General features: G+C 39.9%; 1 protein-coding gene across 1 annotated transcript in view; it reads left to right on the forward strand.

Moving 5' to 3' along the window:
* Positions 1-592: 592 nt before the first annotated feature.
* Positions 593-12,089, forward strand: part of snx33 (sorting nexin 33) — a 38,304-nt gene continuing 26,807 nt past the window's right edge. Inside the window, exon 1 of the mRNA XM_007228546.4 lies at positions 593-3,331. Coding sequence (XP_007228608.2) covers positions 1,930-3,331 — 1,402 coding nt within the window. The 5' untranslated portion in view covers positions 593-1,929. The remainder of the gene's footprint in view (positions 3,332-12,089) is intronic.

The raw sequence follows: 12,089 nt of genomic DNA on the forward strand, positions 1-12,089 counted from the left end.
TGTATTTTATTTTTTATTAGTTTGCAATAATTATTAGATTCAAGAATTTATTGTCATGTGCACAGTAAGAAGTTTCCTCGTACATTGAAATTCTTTCTTTGCTCCTCGCCAAGTATGCTGTATAAAGATAAAAGTGGAAAATATACAAGAAATAAACTAAATATAAAAATTAAATTGGTGTTAAATTTACATCCAGAATGGAAATATAGAATGGAAATATTTACATTATAACAGTATGTGTTATGGATATTATTTACAAGTAAGTACATGATTATCTACAGCAGTGGAATATGAAAAAAGTGCAAAAAGTTTAGTAGTGCAATTATAACATTTTTGCAGTAAAGCGAACATGTGCTTCTGAGAAATGTCCGTGACATGTAAATGTATAGAGGATAAGGTGGAGAATAAGGTACATATATTATTAACATTTATATCAATACTATAAAACACACATTTGTTTCATTTCTTTATAAATCCCAAATTGAAGGCCCTGCATGGTCTTTCCTCAGTTCCTCCAGCAGGCGGAGGCACAGCGCTAGTTTTAAGCCCGTCCTCCCCCTAATAATGGGGAGCTAAAATATCCCACAAAAACTTTCCTGCGCTCATTGTATTCTCCTCACGTCATGGAAAGAGTTGGGTTACTTCTTTGCTGAAGCTGAAGGGATATAGGGTCTTCAGAGAGAGAGAGAGAGAGGGGACCGGGGGTCCTGACCTCAGAGCAGCACGAGATCAGATATGAGGACAGGTCGAGTCTGAGAAAGCTGTTGTTTTGTTGGGGAAAATGGAGCGGGCTGGTGACGGAATGAGGCTCGAGCCCCGGGATGACTGTCTGTCTTCATCATGTCTGTCTTTGTGCTGCTGCTGCTGCTGAGATAATGTTTTGATCTGAGGCGCGCGCGCGTGTGTGTATGGGTGTGTGTGTGTGAATATATATGTGTATATGTGTTTGAGAGAGGAGGGCACGGCTTTGTGTTTTTTTTCTCCTTCCTCTTCCGAGGAGACCTGTAAACACTTACCACAGGATTACAGCAGCACGGCGGAGATCTGCTGCTCCTGAACTGAACTAAACTGAACTGAGCTGCTGCTGCCGGGAGAGTTATAGTTCAGTTAGCCGGTGTTTAAACAGCCGAGCGGAGGATTTGTGTTCGCCTGCTGCAGGAACCAAACACACAGGGGAGGTGGATTTGGGCGACCTTTGGATTTAAAACACATTTTTTTTGGACTGAATGCTGGATTGACTTGGTATGATAACTGGAACTTCACTCACTAGCTTAGGAATGTGCTAACTAACTGTGACTGCGGGGTATTAAAGATGTAGTTAGTTAGCTAGCAAGTTGTTTAGCTAACACTTGACCAAGATGAACGGTTAGGAAGCTTTTGGATGACTGTTGTTTAAAATAAGAACCGGTCCTGGAGCTATTGTTATACCATTACAATTAAAATACTGCAGACATTATGTTTTTGTATTAACATTTAACACACTGTACAAAGCTGCTTTGTTCTGGCTTTTGTATCTTAAGCCTAAACCCAACTTGATATAGGTCACTTGATAGGCACCAAAGACCTAGCTAGTTAACTAGTTAAGTAACTACCTAAGTAGCCTGCCTAATTTGTGGGATTATTTAGGGTTAGGGTGTAGTTAGCAAGCTATCTACTTTTCTTTGTATACAGGTTAGGCTATGTGCAGACTACACTTTACTGAGTGTTCAGCACAATGGAAGGGAACTCTACTCCAGCCAGTAATCAAGTAAGGCTTTGAGTTGTGCTGTGTGTGTTTAGTTTTTTTGTTTACAGTTGTTGTGTAACTTCATCTGAGATGAGTTGAATCACCAGAGAGACTAAAGGAAATTGATCTTGTGCCACAGTTTATTTTCCCCTGTCTTTTGGCATCAGACACAGTCTTGCTTTCTGGCATCAAAACAAGTAAAAATGTCACTGAAGGCTAAAGCACTTTACACTTTCCAAAGTGAGAACAAGGAGGAGATCAGCATCCAGGAGAACGAGGAGCTGCTAATTTTTGAAGAGAACTCAGTCGATGGCTGGTTGCGAGGGGAGAACAGTCGTGGGGAGAGAGGCCTGTTCCCAGCCACTTATGTGGAGATCATTAGGCCACGTTCCAACTCCAACCTGACTGACTGCTCCCTCAGCCCTGCGGGCTCACCTGGCAAGGACTTGCCTTACTTCAACACCACCACCTGCTATGACGATGATGACGACGACTGGGATGACTGGGACGACAGCTCGACGGTGGTCGAGGACGAGGACCCTCGCAGAGCGGTGGGTGCGAACGGTCATGCTCACCAAAGTGGGTATGCCAACCCCAACGTGCACTACCGTGCCAAGCCCCACATGGAGAGGCAAGACAGCATCTCCAGCTCCAGGAAAGGCAGCATGGTGGGCCGCAACCTCAATCGCTTCTCCAGTTTCGTGCGCTCAGGTGTGGAGGCATTCGTCCTTGGCGATGTGCCGATGATGGCCAAGATAGCCGAGGCCTACAGCATAGAAATGGGCCCTAGGGGGCCTCAGTGGAAAGAGAGCCCGCAGCCTTTCTGCTGCTCTGTTGAGGACCCCACCAAACAAACAAAGTTCAAAGGCATTAAGACTTATATTTCGTACCGGGTCACACCCAGCCACACTGGCAGGCCTGTGTATCGCCGCTACAAGCACTTCGACTGGCTGTACAACCGCCTGCTGCACAAGTTCACCGTCATCTCTGTTCCACACCTGCCCGAGAAGCAGGCCACAGGGCGTTTTGAGGAGGACTTCATAGAGAAGAGGAAGAGGCGGCTTATCCTATGGATGGATCACATGACCAGCCACCCAGTGCTGTCCCAGTACGAGGGCTTCGAACATTTCCTCATGTGTGGAGATGACAAGCAGTGGAAGCTGGGTAAACGGCGGGCAGAGAAGGACGAGATGGTGGGGGCTCACTTCATGCTCACGCTTCACATCCCTAATGAGCACCAGGACCTTCAGGACGTGGAGGAGCGCATTGACACATTCAAGTCCTTTGCCAAGAAAATGGACGACAGTGTGCTGCAGTTGACACACGTGGCCTCCGAGCTCGTACGCAAACATCTTGGAGGCTTCCGGAAGGAGTTCCAGAGACTAGGGAACTCCTTCCAGTCCATCAGCCAAGCGTTCATGCTGGATCCCCCATACAGCTCTGATGCCTTGAACAATGCCATCTCGCACACTGGACGGACATATGAGAACATCGGGGAGATGTTCGCAGAGCAGCCCAAGTTCGACTTGTTTCACATGCTGGACAAACTCTCTCTGTACCAGGGCTTGCTGTCCAACTTCCCAGATATCATCCATTTACAGAAAGGTAATATGAAAATCCATCATTTAAGTTTCTCCACAGGGTGCAGAATGTCTGTTTATAATTCCTCTATTTCTAAATTATTAATTAAAGTACAGTGGCGTAAATGTGAATCTAAAAGATGAAGCTGTAATTGTAAGTTGTGATGCTACGAAGCCAAAATACTAATGTAGGTTAGGTTTCCCAGAAGCCTTGTTGCCTTAAGATCACAGTGACTTCAAATTGATGGCAATTACACACATTTTTACTCTTTTTATAGGGAATTTAGCATAATGGTAAGTTTGGGAAATTCTGATCGCCTCCGATTACTAGAGGGCAGCTTAAAAAATCTGCAGTTTAAATTGTGAGAACTTGCTGCATGAAAATTAGCTCTGACTAGTGGCAGCTCAATGGAAATGGCATTTCACGGTAAACAGGCTGGGACTGTTGCAGCGTGATGAAGAATCTCACAGTTAAAGCCTCTAAGCACAGTGTGTTGTGATAGTGACATGGGGAGTTCAGAAATACAGACATTTGCCATTAGTGTCTAAAACATCTTTCTGCCTTTATGAAGCTCATATGGACTAGGGTTGACACAATGGAAAAATTCTAATTCTGAAATTGAAAGTGATGTTAAGTACAATAACTGGGCCAGTGTTTTGGCAAGAGCCAGGTGATACGATATGTATCAGAACAGAAGGGTTATGATTCAGTATTTTACAATATAATGCAGTACTGTAATCAAATATTGGTGAAATATTATGATTTTTTTTCCTTTATTTAAAAAAAAATACAGTTTACAGGGCGCGTCATCACATGCACATCCCACCCTGTGAAAATTCCATTTCAGTGGGTAGTACCAAAACATCCCCCACCAAAACACCCCCATGACAACCAGCCCCACCCATCATATATTCATATATTTATTCAACAGCCTTCCCTCTGCTTACCTAACCTACTGCTGTCACTTGAAAAAAGAATGCTCATCCCTTGAGTACAATAGCAATGTGGTAGTACTATACTGATCTGATATCCTAGTCTAGGATGAGAGATGTTTAGTCTAATCTTGACCACAAAGCTCTCTGATAGGCCTAATGAACCTGAAGACAGACCAATCAGAATGCAAATCCCACTTGCAGAGATTAATTATACGTCTTGTAAACCGAAAGACAGAGTAATCAGGATATAAATCCCACCCACAGAGCTGACTGATTGGGCTAAGCACAATGAGGGACCAATCAGGGTGCTCTTTTTGGCACACTTTTTATCAATATATAAAATAGAGTTAAAGAAAAGTTGGCTTTTTATCCAATCAGATCAGTGGGATCTGAAGACATAGTACATCACAAAATGAACCTCTACTTGCAACCAATATTTACACAAATACATTTATACATATTTTTTGAGTACTGCTACAGAATTGTAAAACATAACATCGCAATACTTCGATATATCAATGTATTCTATTAACGTATATCCCTGTAAAACTGTCAAAATAGACAGTGTTGATATTGCTGTGTCATCTCTCTAATCCCAGGATCTTAAAGATCCGGTCTGAACTTTTGTGGAGTGCACTAACCTCTCTTTTGCAGTCAACAGCTGTTCCATCTCTCTCTTAATATACAGAAAAGAAAAAGCATTGCGTTTTTGCCAACTTGCCGAGTTAGTGCTTGCACAGCAAATTTTTTACGAGTAACTGTTATGTCCTGTAAGTGATTCAACCCAGTAATCACTGAGGGGCTGCAGAGCAACGTTCACAAAGAAAACACAGGGGTTTATTATTTGTCTATTTCCACCCAATTGTGAAAGAGCTGTCTTTGTTCCAAACTGTGGTATTTGAATTATGTGTAGTGGTGCCAAATTTCAGCTGTCCGTATGTAATGTCTTAAACTTAACTGTGTATTCATCAAGTGAGATAAAATCAGCTACTACAGTTGATTTGGTTGTTTCTAGAGAAGATATCTATAAAGAAAATATATTGCAAAAGATATTTATGACAAATCGGCAAGTTTCAGAGCTTTGCATGGGAGTTCAGGTCCGTTGAGTAAATAGTTTGCTGTCTTTGGCTAAGGCAGGCCTGTCCTCTCATGAAATGTGTCGTCACAGGGGTATAGCATGGAAAGACGGAATGGTGTAAAAGGTTTTGTGGTTTCTACAAAGCATTTGAAAATGAGGAAAGGTGAACAAGGAAATTATTGTCCAAACAGCACAAAGCCTGGAATCCTGATCTATGCCAGTATGAGAAAAGAATAGAGCAGCACAAATCAACAAAGCCATTTTCTAGGCTGTAATAACACCATTGTAACAAGTACAATACACATGCTCTTTTGTACAGGTTTAAGCTCCAAACACATCATAGTAATTATCATACCACATGCACATTTTATTATTGTTTTAGAACTCCGCAGCAATGTGAAAAGTACTAAATGTATTGTACTTTTGTGTGTGCAGTTATGTATCTGTGTATACAGTGCTAGAAAGGGCCTCTGTAGATGTTGTCTGCTGTTCTGGGAGTAGGTGAACTAATGGAATCCAAGAGAAAAGCCCTGAGGGTGTGGTGTGAGCCACATATGGGATTGATGAAAAAAGGGCAGGGGAAGAATGGGAGGACTGCAAAATATAAAACAGAAACTTCCGTGACTATGTTTACCAGGGAGACAGACTTTATGATGAGGGGTATATCATAGCCTGAAGCTAGCTGGATGTCAGACATGCTTACTGTTTGGAGAGGGCTTTATGGTGGCCTATTTGTCAGGGATGGGCACAATTACCCAATCCCTCGGTTAACTGTTAATGTCAGTATTCAGATATTAAGATTGTTACTTGACTATTTATGTTTTATCACAGAAGGCTAAGCTAAATATATAGATCAGTTAATAACTGATCAGCTGTAAATTGCAGTAAACCATGTTTTGCTTGTATTTGTGAGTATGATTGAATGTACTTTCCAAGCACTTTACTACTGCATAAGAAGGGCCTGCTTGTACTCCCAAAACAATCTATTTTTTCATGGAATGGAATATTAAAGAAAGAGTAAGCGTTGACATGATTTATGTAACACAATTCCTGCTAAATTTTTTAAATCAGCTTTTTTCTGTTCTATCACATCAGAGCGAACCATATTCACTGCCACTGTGCAATGCCCTCTGTTGATCACCTATGATGTAACGTTTTGACAGTTCTCCCAAAACTGGTGGAAACATTCTATAAAAGCAACACAGTTCTTATAAGCCCGAACAGAACTGGTTCTAGAACAAGTTCTTTTGGTGGAAAAGTGCTACCAGTCAGCTAACCTTTGATTAACTAACTATGCTTAGTATGCTTAGTGATGAATGTTGGTGATAAAAAAATGCTATTTAAGAGAGTGAATTCAAGCAATGGGGTTAAATGGACTAAATGTCTAAGGGTGACTGTTTCAGTCTGCCCACAGATGCCCAGTCAAGCTTAGATAAGACAGCTAGCTCGCTAAATTAGATGGCTAATAGGCCAAGCACCACCGCATAGTGTTTCAGGGGGTTCAGTCTGCTCACAGACGCCCAGTTAAGCTTAGATAAGATAGCTAGCTTGCTAAATTAGTTAGCTAGTAGGCTAAGCACCACCGCATAGTGTTTCAAGGGGGTCAGTCAGCCCTCAGTTGCCCAGTTTGGCTTGAATAAGACAGCTAGCTCGCTAAATTAGTTAGCTAATAGGCTAAGCACCACAGCATATTGTTTCAAGGAGTTCACTCTGCTCACAGATGCCCAGTTAAGCTTAGATAAGATAGCTAGCTCGCTAAATTAGTTAGCTAATAGGCTAAGCACCACAGCATCGGTTTCAGGGGGTTCACTCTGCTCACAGACGCCCAGTTAAGCTTAGATAAGATAGCTAGCTTGCTAAATTAGTTAGCTAATAGGCTAAGCACCACAACATATTGTTTCAGGGGGTTCACTCTGCTCACAGATGCCCAGTTAAGCTTAGATAAGATAGCTAACTTGCTAAATTAGTTAGCTTATAGGCTAAGCACCACAGCATCGGTTTTAGGGGGTTCACTCTGCTCACAGATGCCCAGTTAAGTGTAGATAAGATAGCTAACTTGCTTAATTAGTTAGCTAATAGGCTAAGCACCACAACATATTGTTTCAGGGGGTTCACTCTGCTCACAGATGCCCAGTTAAGCTTAGATAAGATAGCTAGCTCGCTAAATTAGTTAGCTAATAGGCTAAGCACCACAGCATCGGTTTCAGGGGGTTCACTCTGCTCACAGATGCCCAGTTAAGCTTAGATAAGATAGCTAACTTGCTAAATTTGTTAGCTAATAGGCTAAGCACCACAGCATAGTGTTTTGTTTAGCTATGATTTAAAACTCTTACTTCAAAAAAAAAAAGAACGCTTCAAGTCTGAGAGCTCACAGTCGAGTGAATGATCTTAGGAATATATTTAACAATTTTGAGGCACATATTTGAAACTGATCATCCAGGTTTAGTTGTTTTACCTTTCATTCGAACTTTTTTATTGCTAAACTGAACTTCGGTGGGTTTGTGTTTTTTCTGTTTTCAAAGAGCGGCAACACTTAGTGGCCATATTAAATTCACATGAACGCATGGGCATATGCGGCCATGTACTAATGTACTGCCTGTAAGTATATAACAGTTATAACACCAGACACATTGTTTTTTGGAAATAACGCCGTCATTTGAAGATACTGTTGTTATTGCTAAACCTCCCAGCCCTTATATAAATGACACTTTTCATTTGAGATGAAAAGCTTTCCCTTGACCATTTCTGAATTATGAAATGTTTTGAAACTAACTGCTTATTGTTTTAGTTTTGTTCTTCAACAGAACCAAAATGATTAACCCTGTCAGATACTCAATATCAATGTTAATACATCCTTGTTATTCATAGGTGCAGTGGTTTTCTCTGGGTATAAAGAATTTCCACTGCTGAGGTTTACAGTTATGATTCTTTATTCAGTGTTTATTTAAAAGATTCATGCCTCTTCTTGAGCAATCAGGTTTGATCAGTTTTAGAAGAGCTCAGTAACACTGTTGCCTTCATAAAAGCAATGTTCAGTTCTTGCTTCATAGACTTTTTGTAGACTCTTATATGTCAGCTGGAACTGTGTTTGTGTGCTGTGAAGTGAGTAACTTAGGCTAATTGGAAATGCACCTGCCTGTTTTGTTTCCATGAAAGCGGGGGTGGAAGACAATAGAGTGGACCCGCACTGCATCTCTGGTGTCAGTCTACCGCTGCTACAGAAATAGGTTGGGTTATAGGAAATCTGAGCAGCTATTTTTCCTCACACATGAACACTGCATCCATGCAGGGACTGATCAAAGAGAGCTAATCAACAGAGGAAAAATAACAAATGTTGAAGCGGGAAATGAAAACACTGCTCTCTAAGCATGCTCCCTGTCTCTGAGGCCTGTAGTTGTGAAATCTGTTCTGGAGCTCATGAAGCCTTGACCTGAAGCTGCGGGTCACCCCGCGGCCAGTGTGGGTGAACAGAATGTTTTCAGAGCTGGTAGAAGGGCGTGTGGAATGCTAATAAGCCAAAGACCTCTGTTGCAAGTCGTTTTCATGTGTGGGGTCTTTTGAGTTGTTACATAATCAAAGCTAGTTTTGCTCTTGTGGCTTCTGACACTTTTGTCTGTCCTTTAGTGTGTCATACAGTGTCAAAAACCACATAAGCATAAGTCTGTTTGAGATTAGCACAGTTTGAGGTAAGGGGGTGATGATTTACACTACACATGTGGTGCAGTATATACTTGGGCATGCTAATTGGTGTAGTATAACCTTTCATTACTTGTAGCTTGAGTGCAAAACTAAATAAGCTTTAGTCGTTAGTCTTGCCTAATTGAAAACAATAACCCCAAATCAAAATGTAATTTGTCTAGAGTAGGTTGCTTTACCCTGATTGACTGCTCAAGTGGGCCAAATCCGTTTTTCTCCATTAAATCCAAAATTTTTGCCAGGCTGTAAAAAAAAGCATGCCATTTGATCATGGCCACCTCTTTGATTTGACTCTTTGTTTTTTTTTTGCTAATTAGTTTTTAAGTTCTTTATTTTTTTTAGACTGCAATGTTTTTGTGACTGAAATGTTTTCTTGTGTGAACACACCAGATTAAGAAGAAAGCAATGCATGTTTACAAACGTAATTATTCAGGCCAGAACAAGCATTCACAGTGATTTACTTGTAGTCCATTAATCACCTGTAGAACTGTTGTGATAAATGGTATTGTCATAATCCAGTTTTACTTGACTGAGCCTAAACCAATAGCATTCATTTACCTTGATGGGAATCTTTCGCAATTTACATTAAAAACAATATTAGGCACAGACAGAATGTAACACTGTTTATATGCAGTAATTTTTACATGTTAATTTGGCTGAAGATTAAATGTGAACTGGCATGTTTGCACTCTTTTGTTTATGCATTTTATTGTGCATCTTAAAAAATTAGAATACCATTGAAAAGTTACTTTATTTCAGGAATTCAGTTTAAAATGTTAAACTAATTTATATATATTTATCACATACAGAGTGATCTATTTTAAGCATTTATTTATTTTATTGTTGATTATTTTGGCTTACAACCAATAAAACCCCTCTCTCAGAATATTAGAACATAATATAAGATCAGTTGGTACTTTTAGCAGTGTGGGCAGTGTGCCAAGTCCTGCTGGAAAATAAAATCTGCATCTCCATAACATTTATCAGCAGAGGGAAGAATGGAGTGCTGTAAGATTTTCCGGGAAAACACTGCACTGACTTTAGACTTGATAAAACACAGTGGACCAACACCAGCCATGACTCTCTGTCATGAGTCTGGAGGAAGAGCGGAGAGAGACACAGTCAGAGCTACTTGAGGTCTAGTGTGAAGTTTCTACAATCAGTGATGGTTTAAAAAACTGCACCTACTAAACCTGTAGACTGGGAGAATCAGTGTAAAAGAAAGTGACCTCATGGATGATGGGGCAAATTATCACATGCAACCTGTGTGCAAGCATGCCAAAAATACAACAACATGTTGGCAAGCTGACAGCTCCTCCAGGAAGTCGCAAAAGAATGCAGACTAACGTCTAAGAAACTGCAGACCTCGTTTACCTCACATAATCTGAAGCCTTATGATTCTTAAAAAAAAGAGTTTACGAATAAACTGTATCCACTGAGATTTATCCCATTACAGCTTATGTAAAGCTAACACATCGTTTTACAACATCAAAAAGGACATCATATTAGCAGTTAAACATGGTGACGGTAGTATAATGGGATGGGGGTCATTTAAATTCTTCTCTCTACTAGTAAAATTGAGCAGGACATTTTTTGGTCATCAGTCTATGACCAAAATCTCAAGCAAGGAGCAACTGAAGTAAGTCCTTGAAGTAACCTTGTCCTAGTTTTGATTTGAACGCCATTGAGATACCATGGCAATTCCTTAAACAGGCAGTTCATATTTAAAAGCCCTTCACAACAAGTCCTTTTATTACATTAGATTTGAAGATCTGAACATATTTTGTGTAATTAAATAAGAAAAAATGGATGAAATTAAAAAGGAGGCCAAATACTTTTCCCACAGTGGTCTGCAGTCAGTCTTTTCTGTTTCACATTTTAGAAATGATCATAGTTTAGGATGATTGTACAAAGGGAATGAGTAAATAAAGGCAAACAAGTCTAAAACAAACTGGCATGAAAAAAGAACAAAAGAATAAGAGGTTGCAACATACTAGCATTTATTTAAATTGTGTCATTTTATGTCGGTCATGCAACATCAACTACAGTTACACTGGCAACAGCAAAATTGCACAGTAGTAACAAAAAACCTGTATTTACACACTGTATTTCTTGAAATTAGGTTTAATTATTAAAATACTGAACAGAAGTTGTTTATAGACTTGTAGAACTGCATCAGTGTGTTAATCAAAATCACAGGGTAAGTGTGTCTGATACAGATTACTCTCATTTTTGATAGAAAGAGTTTGCTCTCCTACTGCTGCATGATGCTCGTGCGTTGTATTTTGGCACAACACCGACTCTTTTTCTTTGTTTGGAAGCACCTTTTTTTTAAAACGAAAAATAATAATGTTTTTATTAAAATTTTTGGCTTTTTGTTTCAATGCTGTAAAGGTTTTGCTACCGCTTTGTGTGTATCTGGGACTTTTATTTCTAGATGGTTTGCTTCTTCGTTTGTATTTTTTTAGTTTTATTTTGGCAAGGTTGCTACATTTTTTAAATAAAATTGAGGGAATTACTACTTCAAAAAGTAACAGTGGCTGTGAACCTTTATAACACTGTTATGCTTAACCTTTTGACTTCTGATTGATATGTGTTTGTTATGTATCCTAAATCATAGAGGGCGATCTGTCCTGGATTTTTCAATCTCTATGTGCAAGTCAGTAGTATAATTCATCTGCACTCTCATAACTGCATAACTGCCACAATTATCAGCTTCATAGACCCTAAAACAGAACCCTGTGGGATGCCACAAAGTGTGCTAAACTCTTGCTAAGCAATTACCAAATTCCATGATGGTTTGTGAATTAGGATTAAAAACTGAATCACAAACCTAGGGTTCAGCTTGTTAAATGTTTCTGCACTATTTCCATACAAACGACTCATGCTTGTTCTTTTTAGGAATTAAATCACACAAGATGGTAACCTTGTGAACCTGTTTTTCTCTGTAAAGCTGCTTTGTGACAACCTTTGTTGTAAAAAGCGCTATATAAATTAAATTGAATAGAATTGAATTGAATTGAACCTTCATGACTGGCTCAGTATTGCAGTATGGTCCATTTTATCTTGTATG

This window comes from Astyanax mexicanus, chromosome 2, assembly GCF_023375975.1.
Source record: "Astyanax mexicanus isolate ESR-SI-001 chromosome 2, AstMex3_surface, whole genome shotgun sequence".
In the NCBI taxonomy this organism is placed as follows: domain Eukaryota; kingdom Metazoa; phylum Chordata; class Actinopteri; order Characiformes; family Acestrorhamphidae; genus Astyanax; species Astyanax mexicanus.